Consider the following 27,048-nt stretch of genomic DNA (forward strand, 5'->3'; position numbering starts at 1 on the left):
GGGTGAGGCAACGTATGCCTTGATATATAGACTTCCTCCTCTGGCTGTCCCTGTTATATGAGACTGTTAGAACCGTGCGGTCTCCCAAGCAGAAGTGTGCCCTGACTTTTAAAAGTCTTCTACCCACGGGCTTTGGATGGGAGAGTAGGGAGAGGGGCTGGGCAGCTTCTATATCTTCTATGTCTCCAGGCCAGGTCTCCCTCTCTTGTTAGGACTGTTAATATTAGTCTATCCAACTGCTTATTGATATTTCCACTTAGAGATTTCTCATGAGTCTCAAATTTACATTATCCGAAATGAGATTCTTGACTATATTTACTAACCTGTACTTTCTATGATCTTTCCTGTCTCAGGAAATGGCACCACAATCTACTTAGATGTTTCAACCAGAAATCTAGGAGCCATTTATTCGCTCCTTTCTTTATTCTTGGATCTAATATCCAATCATTATGATTCTATTCCAAAATACATTTTGAATTAGTCCATATCTGTCCATCTTTCTTATCACTATCCTAGAAGCCACCAGGATTTCTTGCTCATACTGCTGTAGTTCCCCATTTTTTTCATGTAGATGACCTTAGGAACATACTTTACATGGGCCCGGAGACTCCTCAACTTGCCCATTTACTGATTTTTTTTTTCTATCTGTTGGAAATAATGGAATTAGCAGACTGTGACTATTATTCTTTTTTCTTTTTGGAGATGGAGTCTTGATCTGTCACCAGGCTGGAGTGCAGTGGCGTGATCTACCCTCACTGCAACCTCTGCTTCCCGGGTTCAAGCCATCCTCCTGCCTCAGCCTCCAAGTAGCTGGGACTACAGGCATATGCCACCATGCCCAGCTAATTTTTGTATTTTTAGTAGAGACGGGGTTTCACCATGTTGGCCAGGATGGTCTCCATCTCCTGGTCTCGTGATCCACCCAACTCAGTCTCCCAAAGTGCTGGGATTAGACTATCACTCTTAAATGAAAGATTCCAAGCTTTTGTGCCCCTTCATAACCACACTGATAAGGGAGACCTACAACCTCCTTTCCCAACTTCACCCTGAGAAAATAATAAAAGACTAGATCATCTGTCTTTCTGCAAATTCACTTGCCCTGTTGTCCTTGCAGAAATTTGGCCATAGGGTGAAAGAACAACTTCTCTGTATCTGCCCTCCCCCTGGCGAGATAAGCCACACAAACATCAGGACTCAGCACTATTCACATGGTTGAAGAATTCCACCTTTGGCAGAGGGCTGGAAGCTGTTTGGATAGTACCTGGACATTGCTTAGAATTGCATTTGATAGAGAGTAAAAGGAGTATAAAACTCTTTGATTGGTCTTGGTGTTTTGGTGTTTATTTCTTTATTTTTATTTTTTGTAGAGAGTCTGGTCCCAAACTCCTGGCTTCAAGCAATCCTCCTGCCTCAGCCTCCCAAAGTGCTGGGATTACAGGTGTGAGCACCACACCCAGCCATTTTGTTATTTTATGCTTTGCCTCACTGTAATTAAAAGAGCCTAAATATGGTATAGCTTAGAGAAGAGGGACATAGCAAACATCCATTGAGTTCTTACTGCATCACCAGTCCCCTTTTCTTTCTTCCTATAAGAACTTTTTTTTGTTGTTTGTTTGAGATGGAGTCTCACACTGTCATCTGGGCTGGAGGGCAATGGTGCTATCTTGGCTCACTGCAACCTCTGCCTCCTGTATTCACGTGATTCTCCTGCTTCAGCCTCCCGAGTAGCTGGGATTACAGGCTCACACCACCACACCCGGCTAATTTTTTGTATTTTTAGTAGAGACGAGGTTTCACTGTGTTGGCCAGACTGGTCTCGAACTCCTGACCTCATGATCCGCCTGCCTTGGCCTCCCAAAGTGCTGGGATTACAGGTGTGAGCCACCGTGCCCGGCCAAGAACTTTACTTTTATTAAGGTATCCATTTCTGCTCCATACAAGCATATGGAAACCAATTCCATTTGTAGCTCCAGGGGTGGATTACAATAAGTTAATCAGCACTTGAAGTTTTCCTGATGATTCATATTGCTCCCATGGTGGGCAAGTGATCAAATAGGGCTCAATTAGACTCAAAGTAATTATATGTATAATTACCAAAGAAGTTTTATATCTTAAAATTGAAATATGTGAACATGAAAATATGTAGCCCCAGTGGTTATTGGTAGCTTTCTTAAAAATCATGAGACGAAATTAGCCTTATGATGAAGACAACACCAAGGAGAGTGAAGAAAAGAGACATAAAGATCACGATAGCATCACTGAGCTGCTGATTGTACCACACTTAAAGCTCACCTGACCCCTGGACTTTTAGTTATTTGAGATGATAAATCTACTAGCTTGAATCGAAATTTCTATTTATTTGCAGCCAGAAGCATCCAATAGATCTCTGAGTCCATCCTAATTAGATAGATTATTTTCCCTGCTTCCACACTTGCCGCTGTCCGGTTTATTTTCCAGCCAGCATCCAAAGTGGTATATTTAAATATAAATCAAGCCTCTTTATTGGTCTCAAATGATGTTCCATTTAAAATCTTTAATATAATTGCTAGATGGAAACATGTTTGGTTCTACTGCTGTGGTTTCCAAGAGGAGAGATTTTTTTTCCCTAAAGACTTTGACCTCTTGCTTCACTGTTTATTTCTGTCACAGAGGTGGAGAGATTGTTATGGTTTGTAGTTCTTGACTGGGTGGAGCTAATCTATCAAATGCACTAGGCCAAGCAAGGTGGCTCATGCCTGTAATCCCAGCACTTCGGGAGGTTGAGACCAGCCTGGCCAACATGGTGAAACTCCGTCTCAACTAAAAATACAAAAATTAGCGCGCATGGTGGTGCATGCATGTAGTCCCAGCTATTTGGGAGGCTGAGGCAGGAGAATCGCTTGAATCCAGGAAGCAGAGGTTGCAGTGAGCCAAGATCATGCCACTGCACTCCAGCCTGGGTAACAGGGCGAGAATCCATCTCAAAAAAAAAAAAAAAAATGTGCTGGACAAGGGAGTGAGCTCTTCTCTTCCACTGGGAAGCAGCCATCTGGATATTTGTATTTGTTAGAACTTTGCTTCAAAGGGGCTGTTCCAAGATTTGGACTAGAGGGTGACTGTGGTAGTTAGCAGGTAGAAGGCACAGGCTTATTTAGTTCTCAACTAAGCTGTGTCCTCTGACCTAGCTTTAGAGGTAATACAAGTATACTTTGATCCCTGTCTACTTAACTTGGCTATTTTATTTCTCAAGATCCATTTGGAGGCCAGGTGTGGTGGCTCATGCCTGTAATCCCAGCACTTTGGGAGGCCGAGGCAGGTGGATTGCTTGAGACCAGGAGTTTGAGACCAGCCTGGGCAACATGGAGAAACCCTGTCTCTACTAAAAATACAAAAGTTAGCTGGGCATGGTGGTGCATGCCTGTAATCCCAGCTACTTGGGAGGCTGAGGCAGGAGAATCACTTGAACCCAGGAGACAGAGGCTGCAGTGAGCTGAGATCATGCTACTGCATTCCAGCCTGGGCGACAGAGCAAGACTCTGTCTCAAAACAAACGAAAAAACAGATCAATTTGGAGAAAGGGGTGCTATTTATTGGCATCTTCAAACTACCTCAATAACCTGAAGGCCCTGCACAGACTGGCCTGTGTCTCCAAGTTCACCTTCACAGTGTTTTCACATTCCTAGAAATTCCCACACTGGCCTCACAGCAGTGCCTCACATGGCTATGCTCCCTCCTCCTTGGGCTGTCATACACATTCTTTCCTGGAAAGCTCTTTTCCCCACGCTCTGCCTTGCTAACCCCTTAAGCTGATCCTTTGGTATCAGCTGAATTGTCACTTCCTCAAAAAGGCTTTTCCTGACTCCAGAATCAAAATTCAGGGAAGCACCTTCCTATGTGGCCTTTTGTGACTGGCTACTTTCAATTATTATGTTTTCAAAGTTCAGCTATTTTCTAGTATGTATCAGTTCTTTATTCATTTTTCTGGCTGAATCTTTTTTTGTGTGGATATACCACATTTTGTTTATCCATTCATCAATTGATAGACATTGGTCGTTTCCCTTTTTCGCTACTATGATTACTGCTGCTATGAACATTCACATACAGGTGTTTTTGTAGACATGTGTTTTCAGTTCTCTTGCTTATATGTCTAGAAGTAGAATTGCTGGGTCATATGGTAACTATATGTTTAACTTTTTAAAGAACTGCCACACTTTTCCAAAGTGCCTGCTCCTTTTTACATTCCTCCTAGCAGTGTGGATAAAGGGTTCTAGTTCCTCCACATCTTTGCCAACACTTGTTACTGTACATTTTTTTAAAAAATTATAGCCAGCTAAGTATATATGAGTTGGTGTCTCACTGTGGTGTAGATTTGCATCCCCTAAAGACTAATGCTGGTGAGCATCTCTTTGTGTGCTGTTTGGAAATTGGCTCATATTTGCAGCTGAGTAGCTTTCTTAGCCTGTTCCATGCCTGTAGAAATTTGGGAGCCCACAGACTTCTTTTCGTTTCGAACTATCTCTGTCTTTTTATGTCCAAGTAGATATATCTCCCTTAAAAATATAGTGGGCTTTTAATATATTAAATTTAATCAGAAGGCACACCCCTAAGTCTCTTTGAGGTAGGCCTCTCTCTACTTTGGTATGCAAGTTAAGGTGCTGTGGACAACACCCTTAAGATTCCAGAAGATTCCATATCTAGCTATGTGGCTACCTGAGGCACCTTCTTTCTGAGGGCTTAATAAAGGGTCATATGGTTGTACCCTTGGCTTGATATTGACACTGAGGCCATATTTTGCTGGTGGTGCTGTGGTTTGAATGTTTGTTCCATCCAAAACTCATGTTGAAATTTTTTGTTTTTTTCTAGAGATAAGGTCTCACTCTGTCACTCGGGCCGTAGTGCAGTGACGCAGTCATAGCTCACTACAGCCTTGACCTCTTAGGCTTAAGCAATTCTCCCTCCTCAGCCTTCCAAGTAGCTGGGACTACAGGTGTGTGCCACCAGTATGCCTGGCTTATTTATTTATTTATTTATTTATTTCAGTAGAGATGAGGTCTCACTATGTTGCCCAGGCTGGTCTTGAACTCCTATGCTCAAGTGATCCTCCCGCCTCTGCCTCCCAAAGTGCGGGGATTACAGGAGTGAGCCACCACTCTGGCTTCATGTTGAAATTTAATTGCCAGTGTAACACTACTGTGAGGTGATTAGGCCATGAGGGGTCCACCTTCATGGGTGGGTTTAATGCCATATTAAAAGGACTTTGGAAAGTGGGTGTTCTCTCCCTCCGCCTTCCACCGGGTGAAAATGCAGTGAGAAGGCCCTCTTTAAGTGTCAGCACTTTGATATTAGATTTCCCAGCCTCCAGAATGGTGAGCCAATAAATGTTGGTTTATTATAAATTACCCAGTCTGTGTTTTTCTGCCATCACAGTATAATGCAGACTAAGACAGGCAACACCCTAGATTTAACTTTTGGCCTGAGACTGTCTTTTACTTTGAGAATGTCTTGCCAGCTGGAGAGGACAGGAATAAGAAACAGTTTTATTTTCGAATTCAGGAAGTCCTGAGTTGGAAATATTTTCTCTATATGCTGCTGAAAATCTGAAACATTAATTATTTAGCTTAGCTCTTTCTTATTCTTTATTATGAGCAGTTAAAAGAAGCCAGTTGCCACTTTCACCATTTCCCCTGGAAACCTCTTTAGCCAAATACACGGATTCACTGGGTATCCTCTCTATCTTCCACCAGTTGCTACAGTGACAGTGTTGCCAGAAGTTTTACCACTATGGAAAACAATAAAATGAGCGTATTGTTCTCAAACTTCCAGTAAGAATTCCTGCACTGCTCTTCCAGCTTCCATGAACAGTTCCCTCCTTGCCTTTCTTAGCCTCCACCAGGTCACAAAGCCAATGCCACATGTTTCAGGTTTTTGATATGGCAACACTCCACTTCCAGCTACCTGTTGCTTTTTATCTATTGCTGTGTAATAGAATATCCAAAAATGAGTGACTTAAAATAGCAGTGCTGTATTTTTTCTCATGATTTTGTGGGTCAGCTGAGTGGTTCTTCTGTTGCATGTAGTACGGGCTTAGGACGTTCATGTAGCTGCATTCAGCTGGGTGCTCAGCTGGGCCTGGAAATTCTAAAATGACCTTACTCATATGTCAGTGGTCTTAATGCTGTCTGTCAGATAGGAAGTCTTAGTTCTCCTCCACGTGGCTTCTCTCTCCCTACGTGGTCTCTCAGTCTTCAGTAATCTTGCCTGAATGCCTTTACATGGTGGCTGGATTTCAAGAGTAAGAAAGCTGAAGGTGCCAGCTGTTTTAAAGGCTAGGCCTAGAACTGACAGTTTTATTTCCACTACCTTATGTTGGTCAAAGCAGGTCACAAGTGGTGTCGATCATAATCTCAAAAGACACAATCCCAAATGCCATATCCCGAGTGTTGAAATGCTGAAAGATCAAAATCCATAGTCTAAAATCCCTAATATCTAATTGAATCCACAAACTATAATGATAGATTTAGAATTAGGTACAATCAAGGTTTATAAGAGTGAATTTCAAGTTGTTACCAGTAAAGTTTGTCGTTTTCATTCAGCCCGATGCCTTTGACAGAAAAACTCAGGTGAGTGGATTGGCCACGTGAGATGGCAGTAACAAAAACTTCAGTTTAAAATGCCTTATGGGTCTGCATTGGCATTCCTTCCCCCTGATGAAATTCCAGGAGCTTTTAGTAAATTAAAGCTGCATTTGCATGAAGAAGCCAGAGAAATTACCGACTGGTTTGAAGATAATGACATGCATGGTCGGATAAAAAGACATGCCATGGAGTTGCTGTTTGACCATCAGTATTGTTTCCACCAAATTTGTGGTCTGCATATAAGTGCATGTGAAATGGATTTCCACGTACCCAAAACAGCATAGAAACATGGCACAGAAGATGGGAAAATTTAATAGGGAATACTCATGCAGGTGCATATCAAATCATAGAAGAAGTTGAGAAAAAACAGCGCCACATAGAAAATGAATCTGAATGTATTCTCCAAGGAGACTCATGCCCTAAAAGAAAAAATGTAGCCGGGTGTGGTGGCTCTCGCCTGTAATCTTAGCACTTTGAGAGGTGGAGGTGAGAGAATCATTTGAGTCCAGGAGTTTGAGACCAGCCTGGGCAACACAGTGAGACCTCGTCTCTACTAAAAACTTAGAAAAATTAGCAGGGTATGGTGGTGCATGCCTGTAGTCCTGGCTACTCAGGAGGCTGAGGCAGGAGGATCCCTGGAGCCCAAGAGTTTGAGCTTGCAACAGAGCAAGACTCTTGTCTCAAAAAAAAAAAAGGAAAGAAGAAAGCAACTATTCATTGCAGTGCAAGTTGGCCACCTCTTATGGAGTACACTTGTGCGATTACCTGACATCTATCCCACTTTTTTCATGTGTCGAAGCTTCTTTTTCGTTTTTGTGCACTATTTTATTATTTATCTTAAAAAAAAAAATTTTTTTTTTGAGATGGGAGTCTTGCTCTGTTGGCCAGGCTGGAGTGCAGTGGCGCGATCTCAGCTCACTGCAACCTCTGCCTCCCGGGTTTAAGTGATGCACCTGCCTCAGCCTCCCGAATAGCTGGGATTACAGGCACCTGCCACCACACTTGGCTAAATTTTGAGTTTTTAGTGGATATGGGGTTTCTCCATGTTGGCCAGGTTGGTCTCGAACTCCTGACCTCAGGTGATCTGCCTGCCTCAGCCTCCCAAAGTGCTAGGATTATAGGTGTGAGCCACCATGCTTGGTCATTTCCACTATTTTAAATTGTCAGCATTGTTTTTTATAATTCACTATGCTACATATTTCATCTTTGCATTGTTGCTGGTATTGGAGTTATAGATTGTATAAAGACTTTTAGAGTATTCTAATTTGTTTTATGCATTTTTTTCAAATTTGACTCCACAGAGGTGCATTTTCACAACATTGACTTTGTGTGTAACCATTGTGCCTATTGATAAAAACGTTGAAACTTTCACAGGAAATGAAGAGATATCCGTTTGTACATCTGCATTTGTGAAAGATAAAATTTCTCAAGATCACAGTTCTTTGGGTGACTACATGTGTGATGGCAACCCATCACAGTTTTTGACTGATCTTGTCAAAAGACTTATGTTGTTCAAGTTATTTCAGATGACTGCAGTTATTTAAGCTATTTCTTTATGACTACAGTTCATTTGCTCATAACTGTTACATCTCTGCAACTGATTAATATACCTGGGTGTTTATGCTTGCAAAAATGTGTGTTATTATTGCCTATTTTATTGTGTAAAGTGGCCTCTGAAGTGTTCTGCCATGTTTTCATAGGTTTCTCAAATAAATGCCCTTTTAAAAATGAACAGGATTGGCACAGTGGCTCATGCCTGTAATCCCAGCACTTGAGGAGGCCAAAGCAAGGTTACTTGAGCCCAGGAGTTCAAGACCAGCCTGGGCAACATAGTGAGACCCTGTCTCTACAACAGATATTTTTAAAAAAATCAGCTGGGCATGGTAGCACACACCTGTAGTCCTAGCTACTCAGCAGGCTGAGGCGGGAGGATTGCTTGAGCTCAGGAGGTCAAAGCTTCAGTGAAGTATGATGCTGCTACTGCATCAGCCTGGATGACAGGGTAAGACCCTGTTTCTAAAAAAGAAAAGAAATTTTAAAAAATGTAAGTAAATGTATTTTAAAGAATTTTTAAAATTATTTTTTCCAATATTTTCAGGATTTTGATCTTTTGGGATTGTGTTTTGGGGATTTTAGACTTTAGGGATTTTGATCTTCTGGGATTTCAAAATTCGAGATTATGGCATTTTGGGAATTATGGCCCCAGCCCATCACAAGACCAGCCCAGCTGAAGAGGCAGGGAAGAGGAAGTTGATGGGAAGAGCGGTATGCATGTGCGGGAGGAGTTGTTGGCAGCCATCTTGGAGTCAGTCTGTCACAGCCTGCTGAACATACTCACACCGTGTCTGCTGAAGCTCATTACCTGTTCAAAGGATGTATGCTTTTAAGCAGTAACTAAACTGTAAGTCAAAGAAGTGAATTTTTAATGTAGACTTTCAAACATGAGCAATGAATATCCATAATTTCTAATTTGAAGAGTGAGAAGATAAAAGTACGATTTTTATTCCCGGAAAACTTCAGTAAATACTTATTAAGCCTTCCATTATGTATGCACTTTGCTGGTATTAGAAAGAAATTCAGAGGTATGTCAGCAACTTAAGATCTGTGTAACTTAGGGAAAGTCATTTAACTTCTTGACATCTGTTTGTTAATCGAAAACATAAGGACAATGTGTACGGGCCTTGTATACTGACTGGCATGGGATAATTGCTCACTGAGTGTTACTTTTCTTTCCTTTTTTTATCTTCCTCAGGAGGATACTGAACATGGCGGCTCCTGTAGTTCTGTGCCCTGTTTTCTTAGCATTAACTGAAGTTCTTTTATTTGGACAGGTACTGCTCACATGATAGAGGCTGATGTCCTTCTTCCAAGTGATGGATCAGAACACAGCCAGCCAATTATGGCCCATCCCCCTGAAACAAGCAGTAATAATACTCTACAGGAGTGGCTGACTGAAGTTATGAAAAGCAATAAAGGCATCAAGCTGGATTTCAAAAGGTATTTGTATAAACATGTTCAATTTTCTGGGAAAAAAGTGATAGCTGTGCCTGACTACCTATTTTTTTTTTATGTTGTCCAAACTGAAAATGGAATTGTAGACTCTAATATATTTCAGGACTGAACCTAAATGAACCTAAGACCCACTGAGTTATTTACTAAAATTGTTTTTTGGAGATCCTTAAAGGCTAAAGTTAGATTAATTTTTATAAAGGAATTTATCGTAAGTGACCATTGTGACAACAGAAAGGTAAATTAAAAATGCTACATTTGTTAAAAAGTAACCCAGGAGAGAGAGAGCTGGGAGAAATTCATTGAGCTAGTTAATGCATACCCTATTTTATTTATATTATTATATTTGTAAAGGGAATTATTTAGAATTCTCCAATAACCAAAGTGTTTCTTAAAAATAATGCTTGGAGGCAGCTGGGCGCAGTGGCTTCAGCCTGTAATTCCAGCGCTTTGGGAGGCTGAGGCGGGCGGATCACCCGAGGTCAGGAGTTTGAGACCAGCCTGACCAAAATGGTGAAACCCCACCTCTACTAAAAATACAAAAATTAGCCAAGCATGGTGATGGGTGCCTGTAATCACAGCTACTGGGGAGGCTGAGGCAGGAGAATTGCTTGAACCTGGGAGGTGGAGGTTGCAGTGAGCCGAGATCACGCCATTGAATTCCTGCCTGGGCTACAAGATCAAAACTCCCTCTCAAATAATAATAATAATAATAATTATTATTATTATAATATTTGGAGGCATTAATACTGAAGCGCAAGAGTAAGTTGTCATTTCCTTCACTGTGGCCATCACAGGAAATTTTACTTTTGTAGTATTTTGGCAGTGTAAAAATGATAAAGCCAGAAATATACAGCAATACTTCAGAAGCACACTGTAAAGCTTATGAAGGCAGCTGCTGTTGAAATCTAGGATTGGCAGTAAGCCTACTTCATCTCTGAGTAATATTTTTAAATAGAATTATCTCAAGAAATTAATAAGGACTTGGAATCTTGTAGGATTCTCAAGATGACTCTAACCATTTGTTATGGGGCAAAATATACCAATAAACCTTATTATACTGTTAGTGAATGGATACATAAAATCTTGATATACAGGAGTTTGGATTGACAAGGTCTTGTGAATTAAAGAACTATCTTAAGATTATAAACTTTTTTTTCGACCAGCGCAGTCGCTCACGCTTGTAATCCCAGCACCTTGGGAGGCCAAGGTGGGTGGATCACCTGAGGTTAGGAGTTCGAGACCATCCTGGCCAACATGATGAAACCCCTTCTCTACTAAAAATACAGAAAATTAGCCAGATATGGTGGTATGCACCTGTAATTCAGCTGCTTGGGAGGCTGAGGCAGGAGAACCTCTTGAACCCGGGAGGTGGAGGTTGCAGTGAGTTGAGATCATGCCACACACTCCAGCCCGGGCAACAAGAGGGAAACTCTGTCTCAAAAAAAATAATAATAATAAATAATAAAAAATCATAAACTTTTTGAGTTATGAATGCTTCAATTTCATTTTATTGACAAAGAAACTTAGTTCCAGAGAGGTTAAGTGATGTACCTGAAGGTAACAGGTAAGCTTTGACACGTAAGCTACAACCAGATCCTAATTCTCCTGAAGCCAGTCCAGTGTTCTCTATACCATGAAATAAAGCATTTGATCTTTAGTACTTGATGGCTTAAACTTTTAGATCTGCTTGATGTCATGTGCTCAGTTTTTCATGTTTACTATTGCCCCTTGAGTTGTTTCCTGGGACATATTCTTTGGCTTCTCACCAGTCAGATCAGCTCATTCATTCTTAAATTCTAGCAGCTACCACAAAAGGGCTGAGCCGCTGAAACAAAGATTTTGCAAGGTTTTTTTAAAATCATAACATATTTGAAGGGGATTCAATATAAACTAATAGGTATATGAACATCTATTACATGTCGGACACTGTTCTAAAAGCATTGCAAGTATTTTTCATTAAATTCTCCTAACAATCCTAAGAGGTAGGTTGTTGCTGTTATTCTCATTTTCCAGATGAGGCAGTGGAGATGGAGGGGGCTAAGGAGCCTGCTTGTCACATAGTCGTTAATGGAACTAGAGAGCTGTCAGCCTGGCTGGAGAGTTCACACTTTTAACCAGAATGCTGCACTCACTCACTTTGTGAGAGCAGCTGAATGACCTGTTAGTTAAGTTTTAGTAGTTCTTGTTTTGTGCTTCTAAGTTACTTTGTTTGGTAGACAAATAAAAAGTGTTATATTTTGGCTGGGCATGGTGGCTCATGCCTATAATCCCAGCACTTTGGTAGGCCGAGGTGGGTGAATCACCTGAGGTCGGGAGTTCTAGACCAGCCTGACCAACATGGAGAAACTCCGTCTCTACTAAAAATACAAAATTAGCCGGACGTGGTGGCACATGCCTGTAATCCCAGCTACTCGGAAGGCTGAGGCAGCAGAATCACTTGAACCGAGGAAGTGGAGGTTGCAGTGAGCCGAGATCATGCCATTGCACTCCAGCCTGGGCAACAAGAGTGAAATGCCATCTCAAAAAAAAAAAAAAAAAGTATTGTATTTTTAAATTTTATCTGGAGTCTTAGCAAGCTCTTCAGCATTTTAGCCAAGAATTATTTTCCCTTAAACAATGCAATTTTATATAGTTTGTTACAATTTTAAGTATGATATTTATTTTATCATTCCGAATTTTTAAATGAAATTAATAGGAAAGCAGGGTATGATATTTAGAAGTTTGATTTACAAATAACTTTTTAGGAAAAATATATGTTCTATAATAACTAAGTTTATATTCTTTTCAGGAGACTTAAATAAACACCACCAAGGAGCAATTTTCAGTAGTATTCTCACCAGGACTTTCCTCTTCAGATGATCATCTTGGTGAAGCTTTGGCACTTCCTTATGGGAAACTTAGTATTAATATATGTAAGAATTGAGAATGTTGGCCACTGTATTTTAAATTAGAATTACATGGAATTTATAGATTAATTTAGAAGGATGTGTCGTTTTATAATACATGCAATATTGAGCCTTCCAGGCTGGGTCTGTAATTTCTTGTAGTATACAGTAGTCGTCTGTTATCTGCAGTTTCAGTAACTTGCAATACACCATGGTCTAAAAGTGTTAAATGGAAAATTCGAGAAATAAACAATTAATAAGTTTTAAATTACACACCATTCTGAGCAGTGTGATGAAATTTTGTACTTTCCCAATCCATCCCACCTGGGGTATGACTCATCCCTTCCCTTTGTCCAGCATATCCACACCATTATATGCTGCCCACCTATTAGTCACTTCATAGCCGTCACGGTTATCAGATTGACAGATCACAAGAAGAAGGATGAGTACGGTACAGTAAGCTATTTTGAGAGAGAGAGAGAGAGAGACCACATTCACATAACTTTTATTATAGTATATTGTTATAATTGTTCTATTTTATTACTAGTTTTTGTTGCTAATCTCTTACTGTGCCTAATTTATAAATTACACTTTATCAGATAGGTATGCGTAGGGAAAAAAAAACAGAGTACATATAGGGTTGGGTGCTATGTGGTTTCAGGCATCCCTTGGAGGTCTTGGAATATTCCCTGCAGATAAGGGGGACTACTGTACATTTTATTTTCTTGTTTAGGAAAGTTTGTCCTCAGTCCTTTTTTTCTCCCACAAAATGTTACACCTTTTCTTCCAGAAGAACTTTAGAATTACTTTGTCAAGTTTTAGAAAATAAGAACTACAACAACAAAAAGTTTTTGGTTCCTTAGTGAGGTTTTAAATTTGTTTAACCACAGGTTTTGTTTTTCTTATTTAAGTTTCTGGTAAGGGAAAATGTCATTATCCTTTATCTACATTAGTGATAATTAAAACATTTACATATAAAATGGAATAAATGTATTAAATTCTTGCTTCACTATGTTCTTTGTCATAATTCCTTATGTTTAACTGCACAGTGCTTTGCATGTAGTAGGCACTTAGTAAACACTGGTTGAATTTCAATTTGTGGGAGAATACGCTGTTTGAAACTGGATATTGGCCAGGCGTGATGGCTCATGCCTGTAATCCCAGCATTTTGGGAGGCTGAGGTGGGCAGATCACTTGAGGTCAGGAGTTCAAGACCAGCCTGGCCAACATGGTGAAACCCCGTCTCTACTGAAAATACAAAAATTAGCTGGGTGTGGTGGCGCACGCCTGTAGTCCCAGCTACTTGGGAGGCTGAGGCAGGAGAATGGCTTGAACCTGGGACATGGAGGTTGCAGTGAGCCGAGATCGTGCCATTGCACTGCAGCCTGGGTGACAGAGCGAAACTCCATCTCAAAAAAAAAAAAAAAAAAGAAACTGGATATTATCAGATGGAGAATCAATCTTAAACCACTCTATGTCAGCTTACTAAATTGAGAAAGCCTAAGAGGCTCCCTCCTGAAATGTAAACTGGAAATTAGTATTTAACCCAGCTTCCATGGACAACAGATTTCTTAAGAAATCAGAGTCCTTTCTGGAAAAAGAGGAGCTTGGCAGGAGACATGCATGAATTAGTTCAAGGTTTTTCCTTACTCCACCCATGAAGAGCAGTACCTATGGGGACTTGGCTGCTGCTATGGGACTGACAGAGAAGCAAGCTTTGGAGTCACAGGTACAAGTTGCTTGCTACCAAAAATGGAATTTTGTAGGAAGTACAGCGTTGGATCTCAGAATTGTGGTTTTAACACGGTGTTGACACAGGGCAAGGCAGGGAGAATTTAAAAGGGACAAATGACAGCATCTAAATTAAAGTCTGCAGAGTCCAGCATTAGGGTTTATTAATCCACTAAAATCTAGGCCCTCCATTCAGGGGCAGAAGAGTGAGAAGGAAGTGTACCACATGGGAGCAGAGGGAAAGGGGCTAGAGGCTAAGGGATAGAGCCTGGGTTCGTCTGGTTTTAGTACATAGTATCCTTACTCACTGGTGAACGTAACCCAGTAAATAATGAGATTATTTAAATTTTTCCTCTTAGAGTAGGAGGCCCAAAAGGAGTGGACAGAAGAGAGGCAGAAGCATAGACAGAAGTACTGCCATCTCTTAGGAAGAGAGAGGGAAATGTGAGGAGGGGTCGGTGAGTGTTCTCCCCTCCAATATCCATCTCCAAAATTCTTAGCCTCCCATTAGAGTATTTGCTACAAGGTAATTTTCTTGTAAATGAACATAGGCAAGTAAAAATTATGGAAGCTGATTAAAACCTTATTGTTGCAAAATCTGTAGGTATCAGCTAGAATATATATAGGGAAGTAAAAAGAGTGAAGTTGCTTTTTTTTTTTTGGCCCATTGCTTGTTTTTATTTATTTATTTATTTTTTAAACTAAAATATACGTATTTCTAATTTTCAGAAAAGGTTCTTACAATAAAAGAAGAAAAATGAAACAGAAACTTGAAGGAAATACTATAATTTTATATTTTGCAGTCATTTTTAGAATTGTTTATGTATCTATACTCACCCAAGAATACATAAAGGAAAGAAGCTAATTTTATTCTCCAGGGTCATGAGCCTGAATTAGAGATACAGGGCTTGGATCCACTTGGGCATTTCAAAAATGTGAATTTACAGGTTATTAAGTGTATTTCATTTATCTTATTTATACATTCTCAAACGAGTGAATATTTGTGTCTTTTAAAAAACTGTTTTCACAATAAGTGATCCTAATATGGAGTTTTGAAACCTCTATTTTGTCCACAAGTAGTACAACTATTCATGTATTTATAGATTCTTTAAGGTATATTCATGAATAATAAGCACAATTCAACATTTAGAGATATGGTATATGTTAGCTTTTCCCTCTGGTGCTATGTGATCTTTGATTTTCTTTAACCCAGACATTATTGTATTTTTATTATGAATTTGGGAACATTAAGACCACTAGTCTAAAAGAACTTCTTTTTACTTTACCTAAGGAATCTACCTCATTGAAAACAAATTATGTTTTTAGTCTGGCAGCTGTAGAACCATCCATGATGCTCTTGGAAAATGTGAAGAGGCATCTGAAGCGTCCTGTATGGATTAATGCTGATATTCTTCCTGGTCCAAATGGAAATAGCAAAGTAATAGATGCAAAACCATTTTTAGACACTGTGACATCCTTCTTTCCAGACGTGACATTTTCCCTGGGTTGGACAACAGGATGGCATCCTGAGAAAGTCAATGAAGGTAATAATTCTAATAATGTATTTCTTGTTGGTGAAATTAAAATATCCTCCAGGTATAAAAATAACATCTTTAATACAAAGCCCAAAACCCATTCTACAAAATCTAAGCCTGATGGAAAAAAAGGCCTGACCCTTCAGGTATGTGCAGACCCTTCCGTCTACTCTTTCAGATAGATGCCATGTTCACTGGTGGTGCTGCAAATTTTAAGAGAGTTCACACATTTATAGTCATATAAGTAAAGCTTCTGTTAGCAATCTCTTTTTCTAAGTTTTAAAAATATAATTTTCCAGATTTTAAAGGAAAGTGGAACACTTCCCTTCTTTTTATCAGGAAATTAGCTGCTAAACTAACATACTCACTTAAGATTTCTGTAAAATGTTCCTTTACTGACTGACCGACCAATATTTTTTACAACTTACTTTTGATAGAGTATAGAGTTATTTAAAATAGATATATTCTGGCCAGGCGTGGTGGCTCATGCCTGTAATCACCACACTTCAGGAGGCCGAGGTGGGCGGATCACCTGAGGTCAGGAGTTCGAGACCAGCCTGGCCAACATGACGAAACCCCATCTCTACTAAAAATATAAAAGTTAACCAGGCATGGTGGCATGTGCCTGTAGTCTCAGCTACTTGGGAGGCTGAGGCAGGAGAATCACTTGAACCCAGGAGGCGGAGGTTGCAGTGAGCCAAGATCATGCCACTGCACTCCAGCCTGGGCAACAGAGTGAGACTCTGTCTCAAAAAAAAAAAAGTGTGTGTGTATATATATACATTTATTTATTTATTATATATATATATATAGTTTATATATAAAATATATATTCTCTGTATATACATATATACTTTTTTTTGAAGCTATTTAGAAACAAGCAAGTGTGTTTTCCATGTGTTTTTTTTTTAAACAGAGTCTTGCTCTGTTGCCCAGGCTGGAGTGTAGTGGTGTGATCTCAGCTCACTGCAACCTCCACCTCCCAGGTTCCCAGGTTCAAGTGATTCTCGTGCATCAGCCTCCTGAATAGCTGGGATTACAGGCGCCACCACACCCGCCTAATTTTTGTATTTTTTTTAGTAGAGATGGGGTTTCATCATGTTGGCTAGGCTAGTCTCGAACTCCTGACCTCCAGTTATCCACCCACCTCGGCCTCCCAAAGTGCTGGGATTACAAGCATGAGCCACTGCACCTGGCCTTTTTTTTTTTTTTTTTTTTTAAAGAAACAGGGTCTGGCTCTGTCACCCAGGCTGAGTGCAGTGGTACCATCATGGCTCACTGCACCTTCAACCTCCTGGGCTCAAGTGATCCTCCCACCTCAGCCTCCAGAGTAGCTGGGACCACAGGCACACACCATCACACACAGCTACTTTTTAAATTTTTTTGTAGAGACGAGGTCTCACTAAGTTGCCCAGGCTGGTTTCAAACTCCTGGGCCCAAGCTATCCTCCCACCTTGGCCTCCCAAAGTGCTGGTATTACAGGCATAAACCACTGTGCCTGGCCCACAATGTATTAACATGATTTAAATATATGTAAAATATATACATACATATTTATGTGTATATATATATATATGTGTGTGTGTGTGTGTATATATATATATATATATATATATATAGTCAATTTTTACCACTATTCCTACTTTAAGTAAAATGTACAGGTAATTTGGGCAAGCCAAAAAGAAAATTGATTTGATGTTAACTATCACTTAAACAACTAGCATATACCCCAAAGCAACCTTTCTTGGAAAGGAAAATTTAACAAAAATAGAAAATCCAAGTTTATAGAGAATAATAATGATGCAGGTATGCCTAAAAGAAGAGCCTTAAAATCTTTAAAGTAAATAAAATCTAGTGGTGTAAATCTTTTTTTCTTGTGCTTGAGAGATTAGTAAAACGTTTTTAGTGCCTTAATTTTTTGTTAAATTTGCTCTAGGTCACTTGTGGAATGATTTTTTATCTCCATTTTCCACTTAGTTTTTTTTCACATTAAGTAGCATTTTAATTCACTTAGAATCCAAATAGAAAGTATTATGAATTACCTATGAATTATCTATGGTTTTACCTAGTTATAGGTAGTTTCATCTTTTATTTAATTGCCTTTCAAGATTTCAATCAATAAAGTTAAATTTTTTTCTTTTATTTTAAGGGTACAGTTGGACAATGGTGAAAGAGATGGAATATATATGTAATGAACTAAGTCAGCCTGTAACGTTCCCTGTCAGAGCAGCATTAGTCAGGCAGTCTTGTTCTCAGTTACTTTGGCTGTTAAAGAAATCAAACAGGTATGTAATAGTTTAACAAATGTGTATGTGAGTGTGTATGAGAGACAGAGATAGAAAGGGCATGAAAATTGATTATTTAAGGACAGTGTGTGTGAGAGAAAGGTAGACGGAAAAGGAACGAAAACTGATGATATAAGTGAACAGACTCTCCCACCAGATTGGAGCTCCTTGATGAACCTTAACTTACTTAACATCATATATTTTACCCCTATTCCTCACAAAAGTTTTTGTACATAGTAGGTGCTCAGTAAGTATTAGCTGTCTTTTTCATTATGTTATATATTCACAAAAAATTATGAGTGGATAAATTAGCTTCTTTTTAAATTTCATAATTTCAGAAATCAGCCAGGTGTGGTGGCTCACACCTGTAATCCCAGCACTTTGGGAGGCTGAGGGAGGAGGATTGCTTGAGCCCAGGAGTTTGAGATCAGCCTGGGCAATTTAGTGAGAACTTGTCTTTACAAAAAAATAAAAAATTAGCCGAGCATGGTGGCATGCACCTGTAGACTCAGCTACTCGGGAAGCTAAGGTGGGAGCATCGCTTGAACCCGGGAGGCAGAGGCTTCAGTGAGCCAAGATCGTACAACTGTACTGCAGCCTAGGTGACAGAGTGAGACCCTGTCTCAAAAATAATAATACTTTCAGAAATCTTTTTCATATAAAAGTTTTATTTTAATATGTAATAAAAATTAGTTGGACCACCCTATTGAATATTTAAATAGATTATAAAAGTACAGATATTAAAAATTTTATTTTTTTTTCTTTTAAGAGATCAATCAGCAGAACAAAAGGAAAAGTCCAGAATCTATCGTGGAACTTAGCGTAGAAACAAGCTGACTTTTCAGATCTTTGGAGCAAGACATTCAACAACTGGTTTTAGGACAACAGGCTATGTAGGAAAAGCAATGCTGACACCTTTGTTTATTCCTTGCTCCAAAATACATTCCCAATGAATTAAAGATTTGAACATCAAACAGTAAATGCATAAAGAATAAACAAGGGATGATTCCTTAAATATAGTTTCAGAATGGAGAAGACCTTTCTTAGTAGTAAGGCACAAAACCCAGAAGCTGTAAAAGGAATTTTGATACATTTGAATCCATAAAAGTGGAAAGCAACTAGTAAAAAGACCCCCAATGTGTGTGTCAGAGAAATGTTAAGAGTTCTGACAAAGGATTTTTACAAATTACCTAGAAAAAGGCCCAGTTTAATAATTCACTATGTTGCAGAGAATAGTGGAAGCAGACACTCATGCATTTTTGGCTGGAGTGTAAACTGATCAATAATTTCCTTGGAGAGAAATTTGGCATATACTCTTGAATTTCACCAATGAGACCATGTCTTACTAATAGATGTTCACATAAGCACAGGGACATAGGTACAAAGATATTCTTGGAAGCATCGTTTGTATTAATAAAAGACTTGAAACATTCTAAATTTGTATCAGTCAGACACTGTTGAATAAATTATAGTACACCCATATGATGGAATATTATATGTTATAGATAATGCAGTAGACCCTATGTTTTAATATGGAATGATCTCTAAGATATATTATTAACTGAATAAATTAAGATGCAGAATGATAGGTATAGGATGATTCCATTTGCATGTGGGAAAATTGATGTGTAAAAATATTTATCGATGAATTGAGCTTAGAGTAGTTTGAATCAGTTGGCTACTAGCATTATGCTTAAAGAGAAATATTAGGTGATACCAGACACTATACCAGTCAGATTCTTAGTTACAAACAATTATGGGGCAACCCTCATTGTTAAAAGTATCCCATGATGCTATTTGACATTCTCTTTTTGCAAACACATCATTTATTTATTAACTCTGCCTCTAGTTTTGTTTGTTTTCATTAGTGTCAGAGAAGTGCACTGAAATAAAATAGCATACTGTATTAATTTTTAAAAGATTATTATTGAAATTAAAGCATTACATTTCATTAAAATTTTCAATTCTCATGGAAAACTCTAGAATTTTTTAGAATCTATCTTCTTATCCCCATTTGAGAAACATTTGCAATATAGATGGACTCTATTTTCTTGGAGATATAATACTCAGATAATCATGTGCACAAGTACCATAAGACTATGGCCACATTTATGAGAGAATTCAGCCCAGCCTATATTCCATTTGGGTATATTTTGTTTCATTTTTAATGATGTCACATTGATTTTCATATAGTCATGTGTGTGATAAGAACACCTAAAATCTATTCTCTTAGCAAATTTTTCAAATACAACAATATTAACTATAGTCCTCATACTGTCCATTAGATCTCTAGACTTACTATCTTGTATAACTGCAAGTTCATCTACTCGTTATTTTTTAAAGATACCTATTTACTCTCATTTTACTGGTTTTGAGAATCATATTCATCCTCCAAAGTTCTGGAGTTTGCTTGTTTTTCTAATTATTCCGTAGAAAAAAACTACAGAACATTATCGTTAGTTCTACAGACTTAGAGGTTCTTATATTGTTTGAGATAGGAAGGAAAAGTACATTTTTTTTTTAAAACTTAGCACTGAAGTATTTATGTAGACTGTACTTTTTATGGTAAAAGCAATGTAGGCTGATAACAGTGTTTCAGATAACAAAATCTGGATAATATTGTTCTACTTTAAAAGACTGAAGGTTAGAATTGTCGTTATGGTGGACCCAGGTGTTTTAATATTGTTCCTAATAATTTTCTTATTATTTAATGTTTATGAGATTGCATAAGACAGCAACCTTGCTTATCTTGATCATCCACAAATTTTCAGCATTTAAAACAATGCCCAGAACATCATAGAAATTTAATAAATAGTTATTAAATGGAAAAACCAAGTGCACACAGGCACTGTTTCATCATAGAGGGCATTAGAAGCCTGTATTTTCTGGAGAAGTAGTTTCGGTGTTTACATACAAAAATAGCTATAAAAGGCAGCATTAAACAAAGAGTCTTAGAGGTTATTTTAGTTACTCTGGTGTCAAGTACCGCCTCAATCATCTTGTGATGTGCTCTAATGTAATTAGTAATACGAATAATGTATTACAAAGAGGAGTAGCTTCTAGAGAAAGAATGCTTCTAAGAAGACAGCAATATCCCATCTTTAAACGAGAACCTCATTTTGAGTCAAGCAATTGTGCATGAATGAATCTTGCAATGTCAAGAGAGCTATTTGAAATAAGACACTCTCACAATATTTCTGTGTCAGGGAACTCAACAAGTGATGACATTGCCAATCCCTTTTTGCTTCTCATTTAAGTAGTTGGTGAATCCACTCTGCCATAACACCCTTGAACCATGGCGAACTTTCAGTTCTTGACAGCATACCTGTTCGAAGAACAGGCTAAGTGTTTTTATTATAGAAATTTCAGGCCGGGCGCGGTGGCTCACGCCTGTAATCCCAGCACTTTGGGAGGCCAAGGCGGGTGGATCATGAGGTCAGGAGATCGAGACCATCCTGGTTAACACAGTGAAACCCCATCTCTACTAAAAATACAAAAAATTAGCCGGGCGAGGTGGCGGGCGCCTGTAGTCCCAGCTACTCGGGAGGCTGAGGCAGGAGAATGGCGTGAACCCCGGGGGGCGGAGCCTGCAGTGAGCCGAGATCGCGCCACTGCACTCCAGCCTGGGCAACAGCGAGACTCTGTCTCAAAAAAAAAAAAAAAAAAATTTCAAAATACAGTAACTCAAACAGGAGAGAAGTTTATATATCTCTCTCCAAACAGTCCAGACTCAGGAAGGTCTCAGGAGGGTAGAGGATCTTCTCCAACGGTCATCTAGAGCCTAGGTTCATTCTGTCTAGTTCCTCAGCTAACCCTGGGAGTGTCAGCATGCATGTAAGTAGAAGCTGACATACACCGTCACATTCCCGTTCCAGCCCACAAATGTTGAAAGAAAAAAAACATACACCAGAGTAACTAAAATAACCTCTAAGGCTCTTTGCTTAATGCTGCCTTTTATAATTATTTTTGTATTTAAACACCAAAACTACTTCTCCAGAAAGTACAGGCTTCTAATGCCCTCTATGATGAAACAGTGCCTGTGTGCGTATATATATATATATATATATATATGTGTGTATATATATATGTATATGTATATATATATATGAAGACATATACTAGGTGTATTTAGATGACCTGTATATACTAGAAGTATTTATATTTTTATACTAGGTGTGTATATATATAAAATGCATATACATATATATGAAGGCTATAGATTTCTGTGTACAGTCATCCCTCAGTATACGTGGAGGATGGGTTCAAGGATGCTCAGCATATACCAAAATCGGCTCATTCTGAAGTTCCCAAGCTGTTCCTTTGGGACTTGAGTACACAGAAAGTCAGCCTCCTTATACCCACATTTCAAATCCTATGAATACTCTATGTCCATTCTCATTTGGTTGAAAAAAAATCAGTATATTAGTGGACTCACTCAGTTCTAACCTGTGTTGTTCAAGAGTCAACTATATTGATATGGATATTGTGTCCAAATCTATATCCTAAATTCTCTTAGCATTTTTAATAGTCTTTCAGGGCCAGGCACAGTGTCTCATGCGTGTAATCCTAGCAATTTGGGAGGCCAAGGTGGGCGGATCACCTGAGGTCAGGAGTTCAAGACCAGCTTGGCCAACATGATGAAATTCCATCTCTACTAAAATCCAAACAACAAAAAAAATTAGCCATGCGTGATGGCAGGTGCCTGTAATTCCAGCTACTCGGGAGGCTGAGATGGGGGAATCGCTTGAACTTGGGAGATGGTGGTTGCAGTGAGCCAAGATCACACCACTGCACTCCAGCCTGTGTGGCTGAACAAGACTCCGTCTAAAAAAAAAATTGTCTTTCAATTGATTTTCTTGAGTTTTCTAAGCAAAAAAATTTATTCTCTTCAAATAATGTTAATTTTACCTCTTTTCAACTTTTATATCTCTAATTTCTTTTTTATGATGGTTAATACCTCTAGAATAGTGATTCTCAAGGTATTATCAGTAGGGGTGATTTGGCTCTCCAGCAGACTATGCCTGAGGACATTTTTGGTTGCCACACCAAAAGATGAGGGGTGGGGGGGCAGGGATTCTATTGAACAGCTAGTGGTAAAGGCCAGGGATGCTGCTTTAGACATCCTACATTGCACAGGACTGCTCCCACAGTAAAGAATTATCTAGCTGAAATGTCAGTTGTCAACACTGAGAACTCTAGAACAGTGTTAGATAATATTGCTAATAGTGTCCAAATATATCTTATTCTTACCTTTAACACAACTTAGCATTCTGCAAAGATACTGCAGAAGTACAATCATGTATCGCTTTAAGATGGGGATACCTTCTGAGAAATTTTTCATTAGGTCATCCAGGCACAGTGGCTCAGGCTTGTAATCTCAGCACTTTGAGAGGCCGAGGTGGGTGGATCACTTGTGGTCAGGAGTTCGAGACCAGCCTAGTCAACATAGTGAAACCCCATCTCTACTAAAAATACAAAAATTAGCTGGGTGTGGTGGCGCACATCTGTAATCTCAGCTACTCAGGAGGCTGAGGCAGGAGAATCGCTTGAACCTGGAAGGCAGAGGTTGCCATGAGCCGAGATCATGCCACTGCACTTCAGCCTGGGTGGCAGAGCAAGACTCTTCTCAAAAAAAAAATTTTTTTTTCACTAGGTAATTTTGTCATTGTGTGAACATCATGGGATGTACTTACACAAGCCTAAATTGCCAACACCTAGGCTATACGATGTAACCATTTGCTTCTAGGCTACAAACTTGTACAGTATATTATTATAGTGAATAATGTAGGTAATTATAATACAGTGGTTAGGATCTGTGTATATAAACATATCTAAACATAGAAAAAAGTACAGTAAAAATACGATATAAAAGATAACAAATGGCACACCTGTGTAGGGCACTTACCACGAACGGAGCTTGCAGGACTGGAAGTGTCAGTGAGTGAGTGGTGAATGAATGTGAAGGCCTACAGCATTACTGTACACTACTGTAGACTTTATAAACTGTATACTTCGACCATACTAAGTTTATTTAAAATTTCTTTTTCTTCAGAATACATTAACCTTAGGTTACTCTAACATTGTTACTTCATAAGCTTTTTCTAAGCAAATCTTTTTGACTCTTTAGCAATAACACTTGGCTTAAAACACAAAAACCTTGTATAGCTGTACAAAAATATTTCCTTTCTTTATATCCTTATTCTATAAGCTTTTTTCTATTTTTTAACTTTTTACTTTTTTTAAACTTTTTAAATATTTTTGTTAAAAACTAAGACACAAAAACTATACTTCCAGGGATCATTTCTATAGCTCATTACTAGTAAAATTTCCTGAATGAGTAGAGTGCTGAAATAATGGTTTCTAAGAGAGTATTTGCAAGCCTCATGGTAGCCTCAAACCAAAAACCATACAGTGGATACACAAAAAGTAACAAGCAGGAAGCTAAATCATATCACTAGAGAAAATCACCTTCACTAAAAGGAAGAAAGGAAGGGAAAAAAAGGAAGGCAAGACCACAAAATAACCAGAAAACAAATAACAAATTGGCAGGGGTAAGTCCTTACCTATCAATAATAACATTGAATGTAAGTGAACTAAACTCTCTAATCAAAGTCAGAGTGACTGAATGGATTAAAAAAAAAAAACAAACAAGACATCAATCTATTGCTTACAAGGAACACACTTCACCTGTGAAGACACACATAGACTGAAAAGGATGGAAAAAGATATTTCATGCCAATGGAAATCAAAAAAGAGCAGGAGTAGATGTACTTATATCAGACAAAATAGATTTCAACACAAAAAAGATTAGCTCAGTGTGATGGCATGTGCCTGTAATCCCAGCTGCTTGGGAGGCTGAGGTAGAGGCTGCAATGAGCTGTAACTGCACCACTGCACTCTAGTCTGGGCAACAGAGTAAGACCCTGTCTCAAAAAAAAAAATTTCCCTACAAAGAGACTTAGACTCCCACACAATAATAATGGGAGATTTTAACACCCCATTGTCAACATTAGACAGATCAACACAACAGAAAGTTAACAAGGATATCCAGGAATTGAACTCAGATCTGCACCAAGCAGACCTAATAGACATCTACAGAACCCTCCACCCCAAATCAAGAGAATATACATTCTTCTCAGCACCACATTGCACTTATTCCAAAATTGACCACATAGTTGGAAGTAAAGCACTCCTCAGCAAATGTAAAAGAACAGAAATTGTAACAAACTGTCTCTCAGACCACAGTGCAATCAAACTAGAACTCAAGATTAAGAAACTTACTCAAAACTGCTCAACTACATGGAAACTGAGCAACCTGCTCCTGAATGACTACTGGGTACATAGCGAAATGAAGGCAGAAATAAAGATGTTCTTTGAAACCAACAAGAACAAAGACATAACATACCAGAATCTCTGGGACACATTCAAAGCAGTGTGTAGAGGGAAATTTATAGCACTAAATGCCCGCAGGAGAAAGCAGGAAAGATGTAAAATTGACACCCTAACATCAAAATTAAAAGAACTAGAGAAGCAAGAGCAAACACATTCAAAAGCTAGCAGAAGGCAAGAAATAACTAAGATCAGAGAAGAACTGAAGGAGATAGAGACACAAAAAACCCTTCAAAAAAATCAGTGAATCCAGGAGCTGGTTTTTTTGAAAAGAACAACAAAATTGATAGACCACTAGCAAGACTAATAAAGAAGAAAAGAGAGAAGAATCAAATAGATGCAATATAAAGCGATAAAGGGGATATCACCACTGATCCCACAGAAATACAAACTACCATCAGAGAATACTATAAACACCTCTACGCAAATAAACTAGAAAATCTAGAAGAAATGGATAAATTCCTGGACACATACACCCTCCCAAGACTAAACCAGGAAGAAGTTGAATCCCTGAATACACCAATAACAGGCTCTGAAATTGAGGCAATAATTAATAGCCTACGAACCAAAAAAAGTCCAGGACCAGACAGATTCACAGCCGAATTCTACCAGAGGTACAAAGAAGAGCTGGTACCATTCCTTCTGAAACTATTCCAATCAATAGAAAAAGAGGGAATCCTCCGTAACTCATTTTATGAGGCCAGCATCATCCTGATACCAAAGCCTAACAGAGACACAACAAAAAAAAGGGAATTTTATACCAATATCCCTGATGAACATCACTGCAAAAATCCTCAATAAAATACTGGCAAACTGAATCCAGCAGCACATCAAAAAGCTTATCCACCACGATCAAGTGGGCTTCATCCCTGGGATGCAAGGCTGGTTCAACATATGCAAATCAATAAACGTAATCCAGCATATAAACAACCAAAGGCAAAAACCACATGATTGTCTCAATAGATGCAGAAAAGGCCTTTGACAAAATTCAACAACCCTTCATGCTAAAACCTCTCAATAAACTAGGTATTGATGGGACGTATCTCAAAATAATAAGAGCTATTTATGACAAACCCACAGCCGGTATCATACTGAATGGGCAAAAACTGGAAGCATTCCCTTTGAAAACTGGCGCAAGACAGGGATGTCCTCTCTCACCACTCCTATTGAACATAGTGTTGGAAGTTCTGGCCAGGAAAATCAGACAGGAGAAAGAAATAAAGGGTATTCAGTTAGGAAAAGAGGAAGTCAAATTGTCCCTGTTTGCAGATGACATGATTGTATATTTAGAAAACCCCACCATCTCAGCCCAAAATCTTAAGCTGATAAGCAATTTCTGCAAAGTCTCAGGATACAAAATCAGTGTGCAAAAATCACAAGCATTCCTCTACACCAATGACAGACAGAGAGCCAAATCATGAGTGAACTTCCATTCACAATTGCTTCAAAGAGAATAAAATACCTAGGAGTCCAACTTACAAGGGATGTGAAGGACCTCTTCAAGCAGAACTACAAACCACTGCTCAACGAAATAAAGAGGACACAAACAAATGGAAGAACATTCCATGCTCATGGATAGGAAGAATCAATATCATGA

The 27,048-nt window shown here is 38.8% G+C and overlaps 1 protein-coding gene across 5 annotated transcripts in view; it reads left to right on the forward strand.

The window, feature by feature from the left end:
• FAM151B (family with sequence similarity 151 member B) overlaps positions 1 to 27,048 on the forward strand; it is a 64,297-nt gene that overhangs the window by 16,531 nt on the left and 20,718 nt on the right. For 3 of the 5 annotated variants that reach the window (XM_055298187.2, XM_055298186.2, XM_063612204.1), the window contains exons 3-5: positions 9,446 to 9,611; positions 15,569 to 15,786; positions 17,927 to 18,062. In XM_055298187.2, coding sequence (XP_055154162.1) covers positions 9,446 to 9,611; positions 15,569 to 15,786; positions 17,927 to 18,062 — 520 coding nt within the window. Of the gene's footprint in view, positions 1 to 8,919; positions 9,016 to 9,445; positions 9,612 to 15,568; positions 15,787 to 17,926; positions 18,063 to 18,831; positions 22,089 to 27,048 lie in introns of those variants that run through there. The other 2 variants (XM_055298188.2, XM_055298189.2) reach the window with 2 other exon arrangements.

Source organism: Symphalangus syndactylus, chromosome 11 (assembly GCF_028878055.3).
Source record: "Symphalangus syndactylus isolate Jambi chromosome 11, NHGRI_mSymSyn1-v2.1_pri, whole genome shotgun sequence".
Lineage (NCBI taxonomy): Eukaryota > Metazoa > Chordata > Mammalia > Primates > Hylobatidae > Symphalangus > Symphalangus syndactylus.